Source organism: Balaenoptera acutorostrata, chromosome 2, assembly GCF_949987535.1.
Source record: "Balaenoptera acutorostrata chromosome 2, mBalAcu1.1, whole genome shotgun sequence".
Lineage (NCBI taxonomy): Eukaryota > Metazoa > Chordata > Mammalia > Artiodactyla > Balaenopteridae > Balaenoptera > Balaenoptera acutorostrata.
The window spans coordinates 93,636,280-93,661,114 of record NC_080065.1 but is presented as its reverse complement, the minus strand read 5'-3'; the positions used below and the strand labels follow the sequence as shown (position 1 = coordinate 93,661,114).

Genomic DNA, 24,835 nt, shown 5'->3' with positions numbered 1-24,835 from the left:
TAGTAAGGTTTTCTGTGTGTGGAAGTACAGAATGCATGTATATACCTAATATAAATAGTGGGTTTGTATGCATATGCCCAATATAAAATGAATAAGCCAGGCATCTGTACACATTTATTATCTGCCTGGCTCCGTAACATGCTTGTCTTAGCAACTCTTAGTATGTAAGGAAAGAAGAGCAATTCACATGTATATGATAATTAAAAATATGTATTATGAGGGACAAAGTCTCCCAATAGAAAGTTCTAAAAAAAATCAATCAGCGTCTACTATCTATTTTCTCTTTCTCTCCATTTCATTCTCTCTTTTGGAATCTGTAGAGTCATGTCTGTCACCTCTTTATCCCCATATCTGTATCATCTCTACTCCCTTTCTTCTTTTCAGGTGGTAGTGTCCTAGAAGGATGGGATTCAGAGAAGGACCTAAGTTTGAACTGTAACTTTCCACCTTTGCAAACTTGGTTAAGTTATCTGAACTCTACCTAAACTTAGTTTAATTTGAGTCTGAATTTCCATTCCCAATCAGTCACAATAATGACAGACTTCTGCAAACAATGAGCCATCAGGAGAAGTAAATTATCTTTAAAAATAATCAGTTTCATGGACTTTTAGGTTCCTCTTTTTTCATCTGAAGATTAAGGAAATTTATTATTTTATGTTGGTCTCACAAAGTTCAAAATTAACTAACGGTCTGGTTCTCAAAAGAAGAAAGCTTGTGACTGGGTATGACAATTAATACATATGACCAACAGAAAGATTATACACTGGGGAGCGAAACTTATAAGAGCAAAAAAGAATCTAAACAACACACCACTTTTCAAACTCGAAACACCTAAAGACTGAGCAGAGAGCAGGGTCAAGCGATACTCAGCATCCTGGACATATGCCATTGTAGTCATCGGATAAACGTTCGCCTGAAGAGGCAATTTGCTCAGTGTCATTCTAGGTTGAATCTGTAAGACCAAACAGTTCTCGTTAAGGAAAAAAAAAAATCAAGTGATATTTACACGTGTACTTAAAAAAATTACTATCGACTACAGATGGTTTTTCTTCCAAACAGAAAAAGGTACAGCACCTTTCTTGTCCAATAGAACAGCTAACTTAGTAATGAAAACATTCTTCAAAACAATATGAAGAAAAATCATGAGCATCTTAGAAAACAATTTTTAAGTGAGAAAGGTAGAACTTGTCCAGATTTTTAAAATAGGCATTACTATTTAAATTCAGAATAAAAATCCTTAACAAGTCTTCTAGCTCTCCAATATTTGCATAAAACAAATTATAAAGGTATTAAGGATTCATTTCTCATTTACATCTAACATACTGCTTTTGTAATGAAGGCTAAGCATAATAGCTCTCTATCCCCTTTCAAGAAATATCTCTTATGATTCTTGAATCAGTTTTAATAAATACCATACATCTCCTCACCAAATCCTCTAACATACTATGTTATAACAATCAAATGCATATTTATATTTAAAAACTATTCAAGGCTTACTCTTCTTGTTTAGTTTCAATGTAGATAGTTCCAAATTCCAATTTTTCTTGGTCTAGTATCTGAATGCATGAAATACAACTCTAATTTTATATTTGAGAGACTGACAATGCACTAAGCTGATCTGGGTCAAGGAGACTCACTCAAACCTCAGGAGGAGACATCAAACAGAGACTCTGTTACCAGAAAACTTATACCACATAAAAATGCCATCTCTTCTTTTAAACTCATGAAAGTTTGACATGAAACTCAGAAAAGGAGAAGTTCAACGTAAACATAATAGTTAACATGTACTGAGTAACCATTAATGTCAGGCACAGTATTGAGAATTTCACAAATAAGATCTTTAATCGTCACAACAACCCTGCAGTAGTTCGTTCAACTTACTGGTTCTGAATAGTGTCCCCCCAAATTCATGTTCGCCCAGAACCTGTGAATGTGATTTTACTTTGAAATATGGTCTCTGCAGATAAAATCAAGTTATACTGGATTAGGGTGAGCAATAATCTAAAGAATGGTGTCCTTACAAGAAATGGGGAATTTGGACACAGAAAGAGACATTCAGAGGCACAAGGAGACCATGTGACAGCACAGGCAGAGATTGGAGTGATATGTCTACAAGGCAAGGAGTACCAAGGATTGTCTGCAACCACCAGAAGCTAGAAAATGCAAGGTTACACTTCCCTAGAGCTGATGGAGGGAGTGGGGCCCTGCCTACATCTTGATTCTGGACTCCTAATGTCCAAAACTGTGAGAGAATAAATTTTTGTTGTTTTAAGCCACCCAGTTAGTGGCATTTTATATCACAGGCCTAGGAAATTAACAAACTGGTGGAAAAAACAACTGTAAAATGTTAAAAAAAAAAAAAAAAAAAGAAGGAAGGAAGGTAAGCTAGTTAGAAAGAAATCTCCAGTCCTGATCTTCCTACTCCATTTAGTTGTATACTTAAAAAAAGGACATTTAAAACTGTCACAATTGTGTAGCTGTTACCCTCACTCTCCACCTGCGGGTCTAGATTTCTAGTTTGGCCCAAGTAACTACTCTTTTCAAAGCTTAAGAAATGACCTATTCTAAAAAAGAAGAAACAGGCTATAGACTTAAAAATAATATTTTCCTGTTTATTAAAATGTTCGAACCTTGTAAAGAAAATTCACATTTTTATTCATTTTTACTAAGTTTTTCATTCATGTATACACCCACACATACAATATTACTGCTTCTGTAAGACTTTAAGAAAAGCCTTTCTTTTGTACACAAGGAAAATGAATCACCATAAAGCCAGGGCTTCATTTGAAAACCAAACAGCTGTAGTAGAATTAACATGTTAATTCAAAATGTATGCTGTAATTTTTATGCTCTGAAAAGGTTTAAATTTAACTTTTGCAGGAAATTGTAGAAGAGAAAATTATCACAATCCCTTCCACTCATCCCAGTTGAAAATCAAAGTAACAGCATTTGTGAAATTATTTCTATTCGTAGCCAGAAATTTCTAAAATGCTAATGCTTCAAAAACATGCTTATGTTTCTAATAGTATTATTTCAAAGATATGTTGTTACACACATACACTCTGAATACAGAGATTTAGGTAACAATCAAAAGAGCTCTAGTAAATTAGAGAAATGACAATCTTAAAAATTTTTATGAATCAATTTTCCCATTACTATTTCAAACTATTTCATGAAAATTTTGACTAAATACACACCTACTCACATTTCTAAACTGATGTTTTTATTTGTATATCTATGTCTATGTACACATATATGTGTGTGTATATATGTATACACACATATACATCAGTAGAGAGAAGAGTTTTCCTGAAATTTAAAAGAGCCCAGTATTAAATCATACATTTAAAAACATATGTGGAATAAACTAAATATACATAGACCAATTCCTTATGAGGAAAAAAAAAAAAGATATACTCCATCAGTCCCTAATTAATATTTCCTTTCTATTAGATAAATTCATATACATTTTAGCATCAAGGTATTTAACATGCATAATGGTCACTAAATCTTCCTTTGAAAAAATAAATCCTTACAAATAGACATTTCACAAAATAGTCTTGCAAATATTTGTTCTAACCTTGAAAATATGGTTGAATACAGAACCTAAAAGTGTCTGTTAAAATTCAGTTTTATTTTAGAAATAATTTGCAACCTTAAGCATATTTTTTCAAAGGATCCAAAATTAACTGGCCCATCATCACATATAAAAGTTACATGCTATAACCATTACTTAAACATTTTAAAGGGAAATTACCTGGTATCCATTTAGGTCAGTATAAAATCTATTTTGGTTGTTGATGCTAGAAGAAATTCTCATTGCAATCTCACGGTTATGTTCTTTTCGGATGTCCACAATATTGGAAATTTCCACAGACTGTCCTTCTATTCCTAAAGTTAAAAGAATATATATATTAATAAAAAATAATTGCCCCGCTTTTCTTAAATATACTATACAGAACTCTTTCTAATGTTACAGGTATTTTCCTGTTTCTTACTTCCTATCTTTACTATCTCTCATATGCTACATGGTGTCACAATTCACCTTTTTTTAAATCAGACAATAGAAAACATTTATTCAGGGGCATATATAACTCAACAGAAGGATGAAGAGGCTACAGTGAGATAAATGTAGATGAAATATAATATGCAAATGATTCTGCAATGAGTTCCAGAGGGGAAAGAGGACATTAAATGGGAAAAGGTCAGCCACACTACAGGCCAATCCACCACTCATGTGCACTGCCACTCCCCAACAGAGCCATTCAAGCCTACTTCTTCACCAGGCTCTCCTCACACACTGGAAATTATGAGCAGTGAAATTTACACCCTGGTGGTTCAAGAGACAGTGTATTACTGCCCATGATCTATTGCCAGGAAAAGAGACAGGAGGTCCAATGCAATGATTTATGGCTAAAACTGGTATTACCATATTAGTATTTGTGGAGTATAAACTGGAGAGCTCTCCAGAACTTAAATCAATTTAAATTGAGTTTGGTGTCTCTTAGGATCCCTTGTTATGGAGCGATTCATTTTGCCCTTTGCTATATAAAGCAGAGGAGAGCTTGAAAAAGTCCCAGATGTATCAAACATTTCTATTTTTTTGGATAAGCCTAAAGTATTCACTAATTTCTATCTGTCATGCTACCCTAACTATATCTTCAGGTCCTCAGTGAACCCTTGGGTCTATTTCAGAGCTGGAGAGAGGAGTTATGAAGAAACCCAACACTCTTAATACAGATTGAGTGGATATAAAAGACACTGTAGAATCTTCTAAGAAAGAGAAAGATTAGGAAAGTGGTCAAAGAAGAAAGATTGGCCATATCCTATTTCATACAGCTGAAGTTTTTGGAGGTTCCAAGAACCCTGGACACTTAACCACCGTTGTTATTCATGACCCACCTCTCCCCCTTCTCACACACAATCTGTCACTCTGCTGATAACCAGCGTACTCTTTAGAGAAAGAGGGCTGTGTACAGAAAAGCAGGGAGGGGAGAAAGAGAGTGAGGAAGACTTCTTCCAGGAGCCAAGAAGAATCTCCAGAGTTTATTTAGACAGCAAATAGAAAGGAAGTTTGGATCTGTGGGATTTGTGGAAAAAATGTAAATGCAGCTGGCCCAGGCATTATAGGTTTATGTGAAAAGTACAACTGGAAATTGTACACCATAAATAATAATATGGTAACAATACTAAATGGGCTGCAGTTTTCATCAATATAATCTTCAGAATGCTCACAGAAATTCTCTTCTGGTAGATGCTGTCCTTCCAACTCAACAACCTCAACCAGAGCCAACTTCAGTTTCTTACTATGATGAGCATGATCTCCATGGGTGGGGGAAGGAAGTGCTATTTTTTTCCCTGCTTTACAGCCACAGTCTGAACCACTAACCTCTGCTAATTAAATGCATACATACATTTCCTTCTGCGAATTACCAGAAGAACCTGCCAACACAGCTGATCCAAACTTCTTCACCACTATTGGGAAGTTTGGGGGCGGGGGGGGGAAAGCAAGCACGTATGCTGGTGATAGAACAATAGTGTGTTCTTTGAATTAGGAAATGCATTACTTTAAATGCAGACTTTCTTTCCAGTATACTTAACATTATCCAGAATATTTTTCTAAAACCAAATGAATTGTATATAAAATTTTAAAAGACAAGCATCCACAAATGAACCAAAGATGCCCAAAACCCAAAATGTAGCACTAGAGATGCTAGTATTAATGCAGCATTAGGGAAAACAGCAGATGGCTAGTGACTCTACTTTACTGAAAGCATTTATAGGGTTTTTAGTACTGCTTTACGTTTTCTCCTCTCTAGATGGACTATTATCTCAGGGGTCAACAAAATACATGAAATGAAACAAAGTCTTCACAAAGGAGACCATCATTAATTTCAAGGTATGTATCTCTGGAAAACATTTACAAAAAACATGCTTCGAGAAAAAATGAGTAATTTCACATTATCTCTAGCAATGATAAATTATTTCCATTGAGAAAATCATCTTTCTCAAGCTCAGTATTATGCTCAGATCCTGTTGGGGCAACAAACGCTTAAAGCTCCTTTAAAAGGAGCCTTCACGTCCATTCACAATTCAGCAAGACATTAATTTAAATTCTGTGCCAGGGTAGACTTAAAATAAGTACAGACTTAATATACTTATTGTGAACAAACCAAATGAAACCTGTAATGGTAATAAAAGCAAGGAGGTATCCCTGAGTTCTCAAAGAAAAATAATTATTTTTAAAAGAAGAACATGTGTGAGGGAGAAAGAAGACTGCTGACTTTTCCTATTCTGTGTCAAGAATTCCTAAGATGTGTCAGTCCCAAAGAAGCTCATGGGACTGAGGGCAGAACTCCCCAGGAAGCAGGGGTACAAACCCAGTGGTCCCAGTGATATGCTGGATCTTTGCAGGATGTGGCAGCAAAAGATACTTTTACTAAAATGGTTCTACTTGAGCATAGATGGCCAGGGCTTTCTAAGTCCTTCTAGTTTTTCTTCAATCCTGGGAAAGAAAATATCTCCTACTTAACAAGAGTAGTCCACGGGGGAGGGGGAGCGGGTGTGGGGCCATTCCCAGGTTTTTTTTTTTTTTAAAGTTTTAGTTGATTTTTATTTATTTATTTATTTATTTATTTATTTTTGGCTGTGTTGGGTCTTCGGTTCGTGCGAGGGCTTTCTCCAGTTGCGGCAAGCGGGGGCCACTCTTCATCGCGGTGCAGGGACCGCTCTTCATCGCGGTGCGCGGGCCTTTCTCTATCGCGGCCCCTCCCGTCGCGGGGCACAGGCTCCAGACGCGCAGGCTCAGCAATTGTGGCTCACGGGCCCAGGTGCTCCGTGGCATGTGGGATCTTCCCAGACCAGGGCTCGAACCCGTGTCCCCTGCATTAGCAGGCAGATTCTCAACCACTGCGCCACCAGGGAAGCCCCATTCCCAGGTTTCAACAGAGAACTAAGTGCCCTTTTGCTAGCACCTCACACTCTGTGCCCTTGGAGAAGAGAGGATGGAGATTGTTTATCCTTACTAACATAGGCAATGAAAAGTAAAATTTAGCCAGTTCACAGGTGAAAAGCTATAACAGAGAAGCCAAACGAGTGTTTCAGAACCCCGGAGCTCTTTAATTCTTCCTCCCTAGAGCCTATGAGCTGCTCAGAAACACAGACTGTCTTACACACTATCTCATATTTCAGTTTTTAACAATGTTTTGGGCAGGTGGTCAGTGCTGAATCACTGTTAAACAGAATGAGTAAAGATGTGAGAGGCTGTCCCTCATGATGCAGAAGTTAACTGGCGGGGGAGAAAGCAGATGGGCTATAGATAAGGTTCAAATAGATAGAAAGATGAGTAAGTACTTTCATTTTGAGCAAACACATGCATGTTAGAAGGTCAGTTCCTCAGGTATAGGGACCATGTCTTATTTATCTTTATGCTCCCAGCACATAATAGGTACACAAGAAGTGAGTGAAGGGTTCAGCTGCATGGGGGAATGACAACAGCCAACAAGTACCAAGTGCTTACTATGTACCATACGCATACTATAGGCTTTACATATAATCATTCCTGACCCTACGCCTAGGAGGAAATTATCTGCCCCAGATCACAAGGCCTGGCAGAACCAGGACTAAACCTCTCAACCATCATGTCTCAATAGCAGATCAACTACTGGAAAATGTTGAAATTACTTTGGGACCAAGGATTGGGAAAAGCTTTGTAGGAATGCTTAAGTAGAGAGGAGAGCTACAGATTATTTTCAAACGAGGAGAGAGGGCACTGATCTGGGATCTGATAAGCTGCAAGAGTTACTCAATTGAGTGAAATAAAATTAAGGGACAAGGCTTGCCAGAACCCAAAACTTCTTTAAAACAATCCGAAAATCTCTTTTAAAACGTCACAGTCACTTTAGAAGCCAATAAAGTAATATATATTAAATATTAAAGACACATACCCTAATTACCTCTCTTATCTACCTAAAATGAACACTAATCACGAGCACAAGCATGTTTACAGTGCACTGGTGCCAAGAGTAAAAAAAAATGGGGAAACATGCTAGATGTCCATCAACAGGCAAATGAATAATAAAATCAGGTACACCCATGCTATGGAATGCTGTGTAGCAAATGAAAAGAATGAGGCAACTGTCTGTCCTGGCAGAGAAAGATCTGATGGGAAAAGCAAACAGAGCGTTTGCACAGTACGATAAACTTTATGCTGAAACAGACAAACATAATACTATACATTTCTGTAGGGGTGTGTGTGTGTGTGAGACAGAGAGAGAGAGAAAGAGAGAGAGCATGCAAATATCTGTATTACCTCTCTTGAGCAGTGGATAGGGGCCAGACACAGATTCCAGAGAGACTTTATGTTATATCCATAATGTGTGAAATTTTTGTCAAAAGAGTATGTGTGTAAATACACACACATACATACATGCATATAATTTGCATTTTATACATAAAAATAATTTTAAGCATTTTTAAAAAAGAATATTTTCTAAGATGGCAGGGAAAAATGAAACTAAGGAGGCAAGGGATCAGGGTCGGAAGGCAAGACCCTCTTGACTCCATTGCTCAGCACTGGTCTTAAGGAAACCAAGAAACATACTCCTCTGAGTATGGAGAGAAAAACTGGAGGGCGCCTCTAACACATCCCCTGTGCCTGAAAGAAGAGGTGGAGCAAACATCCAGGATGGTCTAATGACTAAGTCATCCAGATGGAAAGGCTGGGGTCATGGCTCTGGGCAGCAACTGAAGGCCTCTGGAGAATCCTAGGCATATCTCCTCTGCACAATCTACTCTCTTCACGTCAGATCATTCTAAAATCTATCTGGACCAGCCTAATTCAGCCCTCTCCACCTGCCTAGATCACCTTATTCTAACAATTCTGAAATGCAAGGCACACTTTTCCAAGGAATATAAATCGGACGCCTCTCTTACGACACTGAAGTAGTTATAAGAATGAGAGGCAGCAGCTTGGGGAAAAGAGCAAGAGAGAGCCCCTCTCTCACTCCAGCAAGAATCCAATATCTTATTAGTGGCACTCAATGTGTGCTTAGGACAAGTTATCAGATCAAGATGGAAAAACAGCAACTGGCCCACACCCACCTGGGAAAATGAAAACTGATGGTGAGAGCCCTAAGAGAGGTGTTTAAGCCTTCAAACAAAAGTCTAACTGAAATGTGACATAGATAGGAAATCAAATATAAAATAAATCCTCAAAAAACCCACCCAAGATTTAAAGCAAGGTCTTCAGTGACTGTCCTTGAAATGTGTGCTCTGGGGCAAAAATGGAACCTTGCTATCAACCTGCTGTCCTCATCCCTTTTCCTCAAATCTGTGTCTGAACGGAGAGAGGGACTGAGCCCTTATGTCATAGCAGAAGTAGGACAATAAGAGCTGTCATGAAAAACCATGGCTTCTAATTTTGAATATCTCCCCTTCAATTTTGGGAGTATTTTGTTTTGTCTTTAAATGATCAAAAATATAAGAATAACTCTCCTAGTGTGTATTTACTTTCTGACATTGTTTTTGTAAACTTATCCAACTTAACTGGGAGTTGACACATGATTATTAATTAACACACACTGCTTAGTTTGACACATACACTTAAATGACAATTCTCACAACAATGATAAATTTAGTAGGTCAACATGTAGATAATGTTTCTAAAGAGCAAATATTATCATGACTACATTTAAAAAAAAAAAAAGTGTACTCCCATCTGAAAGTACCAAGAATAGAAATGGTAGTAATTCCCACAACCGGATGACCTTTTTATCCATGTTGACTGACTCAACTTATCATCCATTACAAGATCTAATTTATCCTCTGAGGTACCTGCTGATTTCCAGGCCTGTAAATGTTCACATTGATTATTTCTCCACAAGTGAAAATTTTAACATCTGCTTTCAGGAATACACAGTTTAGTAAATTTCATTCCAAGACTCAAATTTAAGAAAATAATGATGCGTCACTGTGTTTCATTTATAAAGCACTAGATAAATAACTACCACTGCTTACTGATCAACGTATGAGCTAGGCACTAGTCTACATACTTTATGCTCTTCATTTCAATAATTCTCACAATGACACAAAAGTAAATGCATAATAAGAAAGGTATAGCGTTTTGATCACACAGATTGCAAATTCTGGTTAAAGATTCTACCAATTAAGTATGATATATATGAAAAAGGCCTAATAATTGAAACATACACAACAAAACTGGGAATCTGTCTTTTTTTTTCTAATAAACACTGATTTTAAAAAACAACAGGTTTTTTTTTTTTTTTTTTTTTTTAATTGTATAGCTACTTTATTTATTTATTTATTTATTTTTGGCTGTGTTGGGTCTTCGGTTCGTGCGAGGGCTTTCTCTAGTTGCGGCAAGTGGGGGCCACTCTGCATCGCGGTGCGGGGGCCGCTCTTCATCGCGGTGCGCGGGCCTTTCACTATCGCGGCCCCTCCCGTTGCGGGGCACAGGCTCCAGACGCGCAGGCTCAGTAGTTGTGGCTCACGGGCCCAGCTGCTCCGTGGCATGTGGGATCTTCCCAGACCAGGGCTCGAACCCGTGTCCCCTGCATTAGCAGGCAGATTCTCAACCACTGCGCCACCAGGGAAGCCCCAACAACAGGTTTTTTAAAGCCCTGTTTTGGAGGAACGTTAACACCTACATCAGTAACATTCTTTTAAATTCAAAACAGACATGGTCTGACTAACCTGGGAGGTGAATAAACAGCTCATGACCCACAGTCCAGACTTGGGCTGGTCTATTACAGAGAAGGAAGGATGCTGGAGTAATCTCAGTGGTCTGCCTGGCTCCACACTGACAGTCACTCTGGAGTTGCCTACTTCCTGTTCTTGCAAACATGCTCTATTCCAAGGTGCTTTTAGATAGGAAGCTCAGATTCCACTGAAACAGACCTGCCATGGAAGCATGTGGTTCTTCCTTTTCTTTTCTTTTTTTTTAAACCACACTTTCACTATTCCTTCTCCCAGCTTAACCAAAAAAAGAAAAAAGAAAGAAAGAAAGAAAAAAAGGCAGCAGCATGCCTCTCACCCACCCTAACTCAAGGGGGGCTGAACAAAAACAATTTGAAGTATTGGTGTCTGACTGAACTTCAACAGCTAGGGAACAAATATTTTTGCAAAACACCTGGTTTTCCAATTGTTGGCTTTCAACAAAATTGAAGGTTACCTAATAAAGCTGTCAGACAGTAGATCATTAAAAATAATTGATTAATGTTTGGCAATAGATCACTGTGATTTATGGAATATAACTCAGAAGGAGTTCAAGGAATTAAATGGCATTCTCATAACTAAACTTCAATTTCCACCTACTTATTTATGTTAGCAACATTCCTTTGCCTTACATTTATAAGAACAAAAAGAATAAAATCGATGCTGAAACCTATCTCTTCTAAGCAATAAGTAACATTTACCAATGAATGCGTAAACATTTAGGATACAAAGGGTACAATTCATGTCATTAAGAAAACTGTTTCTATTAAAGTTTATAAAATAAATGATCAAAGTGGTAATATATATAGATCAATTATATATTTTGATCAATCATATACTATAACAATTTTTATAACTCAATCCAGAAGAAATTTAATACTTCGAGTTTTAGGATGACAGAATTTTAAAACATATATATATATATTTATTTAAAACACACATATATATATTTCTTTCAGAAGAATAATGAAAAGTTGACCAATAATAAGACTCTCAAGCATAAAGTATTATACTAAGATAAAATTTGGTGGAGGAAGTAGAATGGAAATATGAGTCCAAGGAGAAAATAATGATATGAAATTTGACTGTTTAAGAAGAGTTTGTTGAGGCTTTTTAAAAATGCATGGTTTAGTATCAAACTGCTACCCATTGGATATGCTTATCTTAAAATGTCAATATTTACAGTATACCAAAAATAAAACCCTTTGCAAATATTTAAATGTAGAAAGGAAAACTAGATGTCAAATTACAAATATGTAATGGACTTTGATTCTTCAAATTCTTATAGGAACAAGGAAATTTGATCTCACCTACACCACTTCATACTTTGTGATATTCTTTTCCTCTTTTCTGCCCATTCAAGTGACATTTCTCTAAGACCTAGAATCTCAAAAACTCACTTCCTTTATCAAATCTTCTCCAAATCCCTCAACCCTCCAATGACCACTCTCTCAGGCCTGCACATCCTTCTTAAGGAGATACAACACTTAGTATGTGTCAGGCTTTATGTACATTAACTCAGTTAATCCTCCAACACTCCTATGAGGAAGACTCTATTATTGTCATCATTTTCAGGATGATGAAACCAAGACCATGTAGGTAATAACCTGCACAAGGTCAAACACCTGGTAAGTGGCAGAGCTGGTTTGGGAGCTGGGAATGAAATGTACATGGGCTGACTCTGGAGTTGGAGCTCTTAACCGTCACACTTCCCTGTGTTTCCCATCCCTATTCCCTTCATCTGAGTTTAGTACAACACATATTTGTGGGAGATGATGCTATTTCCCGCTAAGAAGCTATGCCTTCAATGCAGCAGCTGCTGTCAAACAGCCCCCAAGATAACCTCCGAGTTCTGAATTTGTGTAACCAGAATGTGCTTATAGTCCCTTAAAATAACCTTCCTTTTCATGCCTGTAGGGAATAATCAGATTTGACACATAGCTACTTATTTCATTTTTTAAAAGTTCCAATTAACAGGAAAAAAATCCTTAGCAGTCAATTGCATATTATGATATTCCAAAAATGTTTTAATTACCTAAGTCTGCCTAGCCATAACTTACTTAATGCTTTTTGCTCTTAAATCAAACTAAATATGGAACATAGTCCTGGGAAAAATGAGAGACTGATTACAAACCATTTTAATATCCTCATGAATCTTTTTATGGAAATAAAAACAACTTCAGCGAAGCTGTGAGACCTTGTTTATAAGTGGAAGGACTCCAGGGATGAGGGGCCCAGATTCAAGCATCCTTAGAAGATGAATTTAGAAGCAAGGAGTCAAGCACCAAAGAAACTTGATGTGAAAACAAGTGTTGTTAAGATTCTTTGATGGTGATACCTAATTGACCATCTAGTCTTTCTCTCCTAAGAAGTTAAAGAACAAACTCAAGGTCACTCTAGCTTGCTTAGAGGCAAAACTAAGGATTCAGATCTCTAATTCCCAATGTGATTCTCTTATATGTTTAACTGGATACAGTTCATTTTGACTCTCTAAAAGTCAAGGGTTATGTTATGAATCCATTTAGATTATATATTCAAAACAGAACAAAAACAAAGCAACCTCTCTTTGTTAGCTAAATATGCCCTTGGAAGGAAATTATCAGTCATTTCAGCCAAAGGAAAGTCTTTTCTTCCATACTTCTTGATGGCAGTTCATTACATTTTACCCCCAGGCTACTGTGTACTTTCTTTTGGCAAGATCCATTACATGCAGTACCTTCATAATGTGTTGGTGGAAAACAGGCAAAAGTATTTACTGCATTTAAGATATTTCTCCTAAGGGTTGAAACATGGTTTACACAGACACACTCACTCACTCACTCACAAACACCTGCCTAGGAGAACATAGTCCTGAGGGGGAAAAAAAACCTTGAAGGTATAAATTAACAGATCTGGAACCTGAACCTTGTGCCAGTGAAAATGAACATGATACATTGGTAACCCATAGCAACCTAATTCTTCAAAGTAGCAGTTTATGTCAGAAAATAGCACCAGTCTAATAATTACAACTCCGAAGACAAATGAAACTACAGCTCATGAATGTCACTTTCTGATCATAACATCACAGCAAGATACCTATTTTTTGTGATGGTAAAATAACCAATTACTGTAACACAAGGGGGTACAGGGGTTTCTGCTTGTATTATATTCTATCTTCTAATCCAAGATTAATGATAAAAGCTAAAGCAGCATATCTGGTAACATTTACAGCTTCAATTTAATGAAAGATGATTACACTACAAGAAAAATTAATCCCCACCTCTCCCACCTTTTCCTCCAGAAAAATGTTATTTTCTACAAACGAAATAATCTTTTAGAAATCATAAAATAGTCCTAAAAGGGCATTTCATTAAGTTATGGTCACCATAAAAAGGATTTATTTAACTTGATATAAGGCAAAGCATGATGTTTCATTAGAAATCTCTGAAATTGCTCTGATCTTTTGAAGGTTTTAAAGCTTGTGAAAGCACAAAATTTCCTCTAATTTAATATTTCTAGAAACCTTTTGAATGTAATGTCTGAACAATAATGAAAATAAAAACACAGTGTTTTTAATAGCTTAAATGATGTTAAGAGAGAGACTTTAAACTGTACTGCTTATTATTTTCAGAATCTGGAGAGAACACAAATAGAGAAACTAAAGTTAAATACCAAACCAAGAACAAAACCAGAAGTCAGGCTGCACCCAGGCCTCCCAACTCAAATCAACAATGATCACACAGTTTATGTAATTTGGGAAGTGTTGGTTGATTTTTGTCCTTGACTTTGTTTTCTGAAGCTTAAATTGGGCAAAAGTTACTTTATGGAGAGAAGAATCAAAGAGTAACTAAAAAAGGAGATTGAGGAATTTAAATATATTTTGTCAGGTTTGCATTACCTTAGGTTTTAAAAGAATGTTTCAAGTAAATGGAATTTGAAAGGTTTACTATGAACGGATACTCAGTAAAGACAATCCATAATAAAACTCATTTTCTGTTTCTTCACCCTTCTTGCTCAGATATAATAAAATCTTTTGTGTGATTAACTGGTTTAGTAAACTAATACAATTTCAGTATGTAATCATAAAATATTAATAGTCTCCCTCCCCCCAACCCCCACTGATCATGAATTTGGTACTAACAACAGACTCTAGTCATTAATACTCATCCGAATAACCATATCTACTCAGTTTAAAGGGGGCAAAATTAGTCTATGTCTGAAAATAGTTTAATAAGTTAAGTTCAAGAATAGATATTTTTGTTATCTTAAGAAATTTAAAACCAAAGCCAATCTATAAAAGCTTGGAAGTTGGCTGAAGTATTCGTAGCACCTAAGATCAAAAGTCAGTTTGTCTATGCATTTTGATCAATCACTCAGAAGCCTAGTTTACAAGAGGCCAAAGTTCAAAAGAGCTGTCAAGTATTTCTTAGTACAGACGCTTTAGCGCTGCATAACCAAACCCTTTTCAGGTAGTGTGAGCACCTAGAGAGTCAAACAGCCTGAAGATTTCACATCTCGGTCACAGGCCTGGGTTAGTGATTTAATTAAAGCCCACTAAGACAGGATCCAGACAACCTGTGCCCTCATGCAATAGTGTATGAAAGAAAAGGACAGATGGAAATTGGGTCACAGAGGCTCCCAAGAAAAGGCTCCATCTCCACAACTGGGCTTTTTTTTTTTTTTTTTTTCCCAGGAGCTCAAATACAAACATGGGAGGCTATGTAGTTTGGAAGAAAGCCTTTCAGGTGATCTAATATCTCCATTTTTCACAAACTGTAGTCTTGTTGGGGAAAAAAAATGCTCCGGGCTTGAGACAGCAAAAAGAAAGATGGATCTGCCACTTTGAATAGTTACATATGCTGGTTTCAGGTTCAGTCCAAGCAAGTACAGTAAAACTCATCTGAACAGCACTTTAAGTTAACTTCACATTATATCTAACTTATTCATCTGTCATTTCCCACAAACTTCTGAAGCTTCCTGCTTCCAAGCTGCAAAAATCTAACATCAGGAAAAAAGGCTTGAGCTCAAGTTTATTCCACCCACTGAGACATCCAGAGGCAATCTGAGGTCTGCATATTTATTCTTTATTATTATTTTTGTTACGCTAATACTCTAAGTACTCCGTTCAAAACAACCTCTATTCCTTAACTGACTAATCAGAGCCAGCACTGCCACCTTGGAGAGCTGGGGGTCAGTGAATTCTCCGTGGCCCCTGCTCCTGCTAAAGGGCTGTTCGTCAGCCCCTGGGCATTTCTGACTGCTCAGTAGGGGACAGGAGGGGAGGGGAAGAGGAGAAAAGACAAGCATTTAGTTCTAATGAGTGTGTGTTTATTGAAATAAGTAAACGGGCCAAGTCAGAGCCTAACAATTTCCAAATTGGCCACTGAAGCATGATGGCAAGCTAGGCTACAGCCACAGAAGCAGAAGAGGGCCCTCTAACTTACAAAAACCACCCTTTGATATGAGACCCAGATTCCATGGCCAACCGAAGAAAACTCAGAAGTTGCATTGATGGACGGATGCAATTAAACAGAAGCAAAAGCAATTAAGCAAATACACCTGTTGAGAAGTTGGAATTTTTCTGATGAGTTGCTTCAGCAACTCTGACACAGCCTATCCCTAAATATAACTGATGAAAAGCAATAGTAAACCAAGCCTGATGATGGAGATCTGTGCCAAACGGTGCCATGTTATATTCAAGGAAGAACTTCTCCATTAAAACACAACAGTTTTAAGCAAACTTAAAAGTAGATAAGCACATCTCCTGTGTGATCATGCTATTTTCTACCCATAAAATGAAACCTTTGGGGCTTCCCTGGTGGCGCAGTGGTTGAGAATCTGCCTGCCAATGCAGGGGACACGGGTTCGAGCCCTGGTCTGGGAAGATCCCACATGCCGCGGAGCAACTGGGCCCGTGAGCCACAACTACTGAGCCTGCGCGTCTGGAGCCTGTGCTCCGCAGCAAGAGAGGCGGCGACGGTGAGAGGCCCGCGCACCGCGATGAGGAGTGGCCCCCGCTTGCCGCAACTGGAGAAAGCCCTCACACAGAAACGAAGACCCAACACAGCCAAATAAATAAATAAATAAATAAATAAAAACAAAAAATCACTGCTTAAAAAAAAAAAAAAAAAAAATGAAACCTTTGGCCACAGCTGAAGATGGAGTTTTAGGGCTCTCAGAAACAGTAAACAATGGCTTATGCAAGAGTACAAAGAGATAGCCAAAAATAGTGTTTCTGACTTAAAAGGTTTGGGACACTAAATAAAAGATTATTTCAAAACTACAGACTTTCTTGTAGGTAGCAAAGTGATTTCAGAGAATTGCAAAAGACACAAAGTTAGTGTCTAATATGACTTTACCATCTTCTAAAAGACCTTTTACTTCTTAATTCAACATATGAATAATGGGTCATCCTGAAAACATTATCACATTACTACCTAAGAAGTCACATGAGAAAGTTTGTCCACACCTGAAATTCTACCAAAAGGCAAACATCGTTGAGATCTGAAGTTTAAGAAAGTTAACTAAAAACAAAATCAAATTTAGACACTGAAATTTGAAAACTGAACTTAGTTGTCTAAGAAATTCCCTGAACATAGCAGCCTTTGCTTCCCCACAATACCTAGAAAGTAAACAGTGCCTGCCCATTCATTTTATCACTGGTTTTTAAATGCTTTATTGTCTACCTGCCTAAAGATTCTGGGAAAGAGGGCTTCCCTGGTGGCGTAGTGATTGAGAATCTGCCTGCTAATGCAGGGGACAAGGGTTCGAGCCCTGGTCTGGGAAGATCCCTACATGCTGCGGAGCAACTAGGCCCGTGAGCCACAACTACTGAGCCTGCGCGTCTGGAGCCCGTGCTCCGCAACAAGAGAGGCCACGACAGTGAGAGGCCCACGCACTGCGATGAAGAGTGGCCCCCACTTGCCACGACTAGAGAAAGCCCTCACACAGAAACGAAGACCCAATACAGCCAAAAAATAAATAAATAAAAATAAATAAATAAATTAATTAAAAATAAAAAGATTCTGGGAAAGAATATTTTCCTTTTCTAATTTTTCATCTTAGCTAACAGCAACAAAACATTTAAAGTGGCATTTTTATGAGGTCCTTTCTAAGAGAGTTGATATAATGGTAAATGGCCTGGTTATCAGGATTAAACTTGTGGTTGGAAGAGTACTCCATTCTAAAAACAGCGAATTCAGAATCAACCAACAAAACTGTACAATTCTGAGATTGTTTGGGAACCACAGCTCCACCCAAATCCTATGGAAGGACCAGTGCCACTGTCCACAGTTCAGTTTCCAATGAGATCAAAGGCCTACTTCTTAAAACTTGATTAACAAAGAAGCTGCTTCAATACTGTCCTAAAAGCAATAAAAACTGCCTGATTTTATGCTCTACAAGCTAAAGAGTCGTAAACAAGCAGAACAAGCAGAGAACATATTTCTTTTAAAGTTAAATTCTAGTAGTACACTATGACAATACATTCTATAAGGCAGGCCGTGTGTGTGTGTGTGTGTGTGTGTGTGTGTGTGTGTGTGACAGAGGTAGTCAGTGATCCATTAATTGAAAGCCACATTTAATATAATTTCCATTTTATAAAATAAAAGAAAACCACTATACTGTTTTTAGACCTGAGAAATGAGCACATGACTTAAGACAAATACAGCAGTAGGAAAGAGAAGATATATAGAAGAAAAGAACAAGTATATGTAAGGCATTAAATGTTTTACCATTTTTGATTATCAAAGGGTAAATACTACATTTTAAATCATACGATAAGTCTGATGTCAAGGTTAGACAGATGATTGTCATCTCCGAAAACCAATTGCTAATTTATTAAAACCAACAAAAGAAAAGCAAGAATTCAAGAATCAGTATACATTTGTTTCACATCTGCGTTTCTCTGTTTTCTTACCATGTATGTTGTACAGTCGAACTCTGTGGGTAACATGTTCAAAAAAGCAAGTCACGTCCGAAAAAAACCTTCCATGTTGCACTATGACAAAGGGTGGTGTTGTGTAAACATAAGGCTGAGGAGGAAATCACATTTTTAAGAAAAGTATTTTGGCTTTTAGTTTTTCCAAGGAATGTTTATTATAGTTTCTAAACTGGCAAATGTATATCACCTGATATTTGTAAATTTAAGTGAAAAACAAACCTTACGAGGTATCGGAATATGTGCGTGCTACAAAAATTGAATATAAGGTTTTGCATTAGACAAAAACTGCTGAAAATAGAAAATAAAAATTTTACAACCTGATTGGCCTAGATGATCTACAAACATTTCTCCCAGATATAAAAATTTCTAATTACAATCTTTCTATATTGTCCATATGTTATTTATTAGAATGAGTAATCGTTCTATAGCAGTGACATTTTCTCAGGCAAACATTTATTATAACCATGGCTCCCTAATGTTCAGGGGTTGGGAAGGTGGCTAGGATGACCACAGGGAGTCATCTTAAGCAAACAGGAAGCAGGATTCAGAAACATAGTTTAATCACAGTCAGGTTTACTACTCTAACACTGCCCTTTTACTCGAAAGAACTAGCTGAATATAAAGCCAACTTCCAAGCTCAGAACTATGGCAACCACTGGTTTAGTTTTCATTATTTAGAATCTAGATTAAAGAAACTATGGGAATGAAACACATAACTTATATGACACAGAAACAAAATTTAAAGCATTTATGAAGAATTTTATTTTCTTAAGTATTACACACCTTAGAAAGCTCAACAATAGCATAAAAAGCTAGGCTTGCAATGTAGCACAAGATTTTCAGAACTGTGTAATTTTCTTCCAAATTTATCTCTTTGGCTAGAGAAAAATATTCTGAAATTAATATAATGCTTTATAGTTAACAAAGTTCTTGTACCTAATTACCATATAGCTAGAAAGTAATGGAGGAGAATGAAACCTAGGACGGTGATGTCCGGGCCTTTTTCTGAAAAACCCAGCTGTCTCTTTCCCTGATGTTCTTTTATTTCTTCTTTGTAAACATATGATGATTCTCTTTATCCTTCTATCTAATATTAGAGCTATTTAAAGATAAAATCATTTAAAATAAATTAGTAATTATAATTGTCCATGTATAATATTCTATAGCATAGCTACTTTTTTTTTTTAAAAGAAAATGTCAGTCAAAACAAAATGCCTGTCTAATGACAAAAGCTGTTAAGTGAGAAAACACTGATGTAGCTTATACTTAAGATCCACTGCCCATCCTGAAATGCCTATTGTGAGCTGTAGCTTACCTTTAATTCCTCAATGATTTAAAAAAACAGAAACAATGACAAATAACTAGAATCCTGAGTGTGGCCTACAAAATCTCTTAAAATCTATATTTGATTTTGGTTAGCAAGCTTTTCTAGAACAAAAGTAACTTTTTCAGGAGACAGGACCCTAGGCAACAAAATACGGAGAATATTTAATTTATCTTAAAGTGGAGAAAGCCTGTGTAAGTGTAAAAGCAAAGTCAGAAACTCTAAAGAAAAAAAATACAAAATTGACTACACAAAAATTAAAAACTACTACATAACAGAAGAATAAAAGAATTAACAAGCTAAATGACACATTGAGGGCATAAATAGGATATAGGATTGCAATAAATAGGAAAAAGGATTAATTTTACCATATATAAAGAATACTTACAGATCCACAAGTCATATCGATAGAAAAATGGTCAAAGAACTTAAATAGGAAACTCATAAAAGAAATATGAAAGATAAAGGCATAAAAATGTTCAACCTCACTAATAATCATAAAAATCTTAACAGTAAAATATTTTTCACTCATTATTATAGGTAAAGCATTTAATATGGCCAATTCTCAGAGCTTAGAATAGCATACTAGAGAGCTACTCTCAAAAAAACACTAGTGGGAGTGAATATGTATGCCATCTTTCTAGAGGGAAGATAAGTAGTACGTATATGTCAAAAGCATTAAAAGGCTTCATCCACTGACAAAAAATGACTCTTCTGTAAAGTTATTCTCAGAAAATAATTAGCACTGTACAAAAAGAATGCTACAGAGAAAGCTTATCACAGTATTACAGTAGTAAAGTATTGGGAGAAAATGTACATATGCAACAATAGGAAATTCTTTTTTTTTTTCACATATATACACACACACACACGTTTTTTGTCTGAGAACACTTAAGTTCTACCCTCTTAGCAAATTTCAATTATATAATACAGTGCTATCAACTAGTTACCATATTATACATCAGACCCTCAGACCTTATTCATCTTATAGCTAAAAGTTTTTAAACACAAAAGTGTATATTAAAACTGTGTTTTCAAAGAACATATCAGATTGTGAGCATTGTCACAATGAAAAATAAAATATGTTCAGGTAGGAAGACAAAAACTTAAAAATGGGGGAAAAAAGATACACATAGAATAAAAGACAGTAAAAATACATCAAAATGTTGGCAGGGGTTTTCATGGGCTTGTGGAATAGTTGGCAAATTTTATTGTTTTCTTCAGTTTTCTGCATTAAATGTGCTAAGATTTGCATATACTACCTTTATAGTCAAGGGTAGGAAAACATTTTTTTGTTTGTTTTTTAAAGTGCTAAAATTCAAGGAGAAAAATGGCTCAGTGGTCAATCTATTTTTCTCATATGGCTAGGAATTTTGTGTCTATATATATGCCATGCCACATATGTACACAACAACACGGCAGCACCCTAATCTTAAATCAAATCTAGCTTCTTTCCATAGAGAGCACTTGTCCACTGTAGCATCCTAACTGAATTCCAACTCTGAGAAATGATTTGTTTATCTAACATTCAACTAGAAATTGCTAAGTGTCAATAATGATATATATAATGCAGCCAGCTCATCTATTCCTAATAGATAACAGAATATTGAGATGCACTTATTTTGCTCCTCATTATTCTTTCAATAAGTGCTTATTCACTGCTCAGCTCACCAGCACTTACCTTGGCTTCCCCATCTGGTAAGAAGAGGTAGGCACCACTTTTGTCCTTTTTACTCGTGGTTCCATACCATGAAAACTGCACTTTGACTTCATGACTTTTACCATCTCCTTTATTTATCATTTCCTAAGGATAAAAAAAAAAAAAAAAATTAAGGTAACTCACGATTAAGACATTAACAAGTTGTATCTAGTTACATGTATATGTCAATTTCAAAAAAAAAAAAATTACCTGGCATTAGATTCAAAAATGGTAACGTTCAGCCTCTAATATTCACAATTCTTAGATAAACACTCAAAATTTTATACTTAACCTTAGGATTTAAAATCTTTGCAATAGGAACAAAAAGAACACATTTCACCAAGGAGGAAAGAGATACACAAATTAAGAGATTAGACCAGTACTTCTCAAACTTTCTGTAGTAAAGGAGTGGATTTATTTTTATTTCCAATATGCATGGAACAATATTTTTTGTAAAGTACAATGAAAGTGAATTACTAGAAAAATTAAAGTGATATGCCAAATATACACTCAAATTTTTTATTATTAGATTCAATAGGCATAATTTTACTCAGCCAAATTACTTTAAAGTTTCCATAAACATTTCTAAACAGCCACAGCTTCCATACTTATCTTGTGGACAAATAACAAACAGTCCACTGAGCAGCACCGCCCACAGACCACACTTATAAGGAGCAAGTGGTCACTGTGGACCCCAAGGAGAAGGTACATATAGCTCATCTATCCTTTCTCCCAGAGAATCTGTGTCCACTTTTCCCACTTTGCAGAAGTAATCTGCATATATTATAATAAAAGTGACGAGACTTCTATAAATTTCAGAACTATTCAGAACATACCTCCATAAGCCCAGACTGACCAAACCGCAGCTTAATAAAGGAGTTCTCTAGAGTTATAGCTTCTTGAGCACTTTTTATATTATTCATGTTGAAAATTCCTTTATTTGCTATATGACCATTATATAGGACATATTCAGCTAAATGTGGATTTGAACTTGCTGTTTCCCAAATCTTATATACTTTCAGTCCCAATGGTGGCATCTGTGCTAGAAAAGAGATCTTTACAAGACAAAGGAGAGAATTTATTAAAGAGAAATGTATCTACTGAAAGGAAACCATATATACTTCTAGTAAAAAGGAGAAACTACCATATTTAAAAAAGAGAATATAGTACTATTCCATAAATATGTTTTGATAACTTATGGGTAGAGTATCCACATCTCTGTTTATCCAGGGAAACTAATAACTTCAAGTGGGTAAGACCATCAAAGACATTACTGCTTTCATCCAATATATGAAATTATGTGACCATCCTCAATTGTCCTACGGTGCTTGTAATGGATGCTCAGATAGGGAAATTCTCCGTGAAGGTAAGGGTTTATTGTGAACAATGATTTTTCCTAATTATTAGGAATCTTTTAATAATAATATAATATTTCCGTACATTAAAAATAAAAATGGTAAGTGTAAGAATATAAATATTAAGCACATTAGTTCAATCAACACCAGCCATCGAATGCCTGGGGTCCAGCAGACACTGAACAAGGCATGGAGGATGCACCCACCATGAGACATGACTCCTGTCTTCCAGGAGCTACTGTTCCATTCTCTAAATGGGGTGTTTCCTGTAAAATCTGACCAAAACTTGTGCTATACTTTCCTTTCTATCTAAAGAATTATGAATTTATAAGAGCAGCCAGCAACGGCTTTTAATTTTCTTTTAGAGTTCCTAGCTTATGTCTGTGTCTTTATAGAGTTTGCAGTACAATTTAAATAGTACTCCAAACTCTAAAAGTTAGATCCTTCCAGTGATATGGGGGTTCAGTTTAATATTGCTTATTTTAAGACATTTCCCCCCAAAAATGTCTATTATTTGAATCCAGATTTTTCCCATAATTATCTCAGAAAAGAAGCATCTTACTCATTTTAGGAAGTCTTTCTTTCACGGTATATTAATGTCACCTTTGCAGTGAAAAGTTGAAAGTATCCCAAGTTATTTAGAAGGATGGTATTTATCTCCATTTCAATATTTATAACTGTCATTAAATTGCGTTAGACAAAAAATTCAAAATTTTATGAGAAATGATTACTTCATGACTTCAGGAACAAGTTACAATAGATATACAAAGATATACAATATACATACTAATAACGTTCTAAAAATAACATACAATATACATACTAACAAAGATATTAATATTTTGGAAAACACAGGATCTATTTTCCTTTAGTGTCATTTAACTCACCAGTTAAATCCTCTGGCATTTACAACTTTAACCACTTTACATACACCAACTTGACAGCTCTCTCAGGGGTACGTATTAATACATATATGAACTATATACTGGCTATGCTTTTTTCATGTTGCCTCTCTAAGTTCTACAGAGAGCACATACCTCATAGGCTGTCTGTGAAACAGTACTTGCTGTATCCCACACTGCACTCATTTGAATTTCCACGGGCTTTCCTGAAGCAGAGGATACTTGCGCTGTCGGAGAGCTCACACAGACTGAGACTACTGAGTTTCGGTCTTGTTCTGAAGGATTGTAGACCACAAGATACCTGCAAAAACAGTCGCTTTACTATTGGGGTCTCAAGATATTTGAACTTTTCCACATTATTTGTGAGATTTCAGGTCATAGACAGTCATAAAGCCAACACAAGGAGAAGAATTATAAGAAATAGTTTGGTGAAACTTTTGGAGAACAGGCAATTTCATCACAACAAATACCACACAGTACAAAGGGTAATGAAATAATGACTCACTTTCTAAGAATAAATGTTATACAAATGAAAGACATTAATACAACTATAATTAAGTCATTTCTATGTCCCAGAAAATGACTTATATACATATGGTTTTATTGGTCTTTCTAAAATAACCAGCTCTATACATCTAATATCCTGATCCCTGCCTAACTCACTGAACAAGAAAATACATAAATTGTCTGTTTGCATTTTAGTCACAACTAATTTCAATTAAAATTCATTTAGTTCATTCATTTTAGATCACTAAAACACAGTGAAATGTACAGCTATACATGCAAAATCACATAATTCACATATATATTTTATACACAGGGGCCCTTATTATCCAAGAGAGTTGGTTCTAGAGGAAAGGTCATTTAAAGTGAATCCACTTAAAATAGAGGCTGAAATTT

General features: G+C 36.1%; 1 protein-coding gene across 1 annotated transcript in view; it reads right to left on the bottom strand.

Moving 5' to 3' along the window:
- The window catches only part of MAN2A1 (mannosidase alpha class 2A member 1), a 161,402-nt gene that overhangs the window by 22,945 nt on the left and 113,622 nt on the right, over nt 1–24,835 (bottom strand). Inside the window, exons 13-18 of the mRNA XM_007192085.3 lie at nt 24,071–24,236; nt 22,515–22,733; nt 21,661–21,783; nt 18,632–18,746; nt 3,758–3,891; nt 811–952 (exon numbers count right to left, since the gene is read on the bottom strand). Coding sequence (XP_007192147.1) covers nt 811–952; nt 3,758–3,891; nt 18,632–18,746; nt 21,661–21,783; nt 22,515–22,733; nt 24,071–24,236 — 899 coding nt within the window. The remainder of the gene's footprint in view (nt 1–810; nt 953–3,757; nt 3,892–18,631; nt 18,747–21,660; nt 21,784–22,514; nt 22,734–24,070; nt 24,237–24,835) is intronic.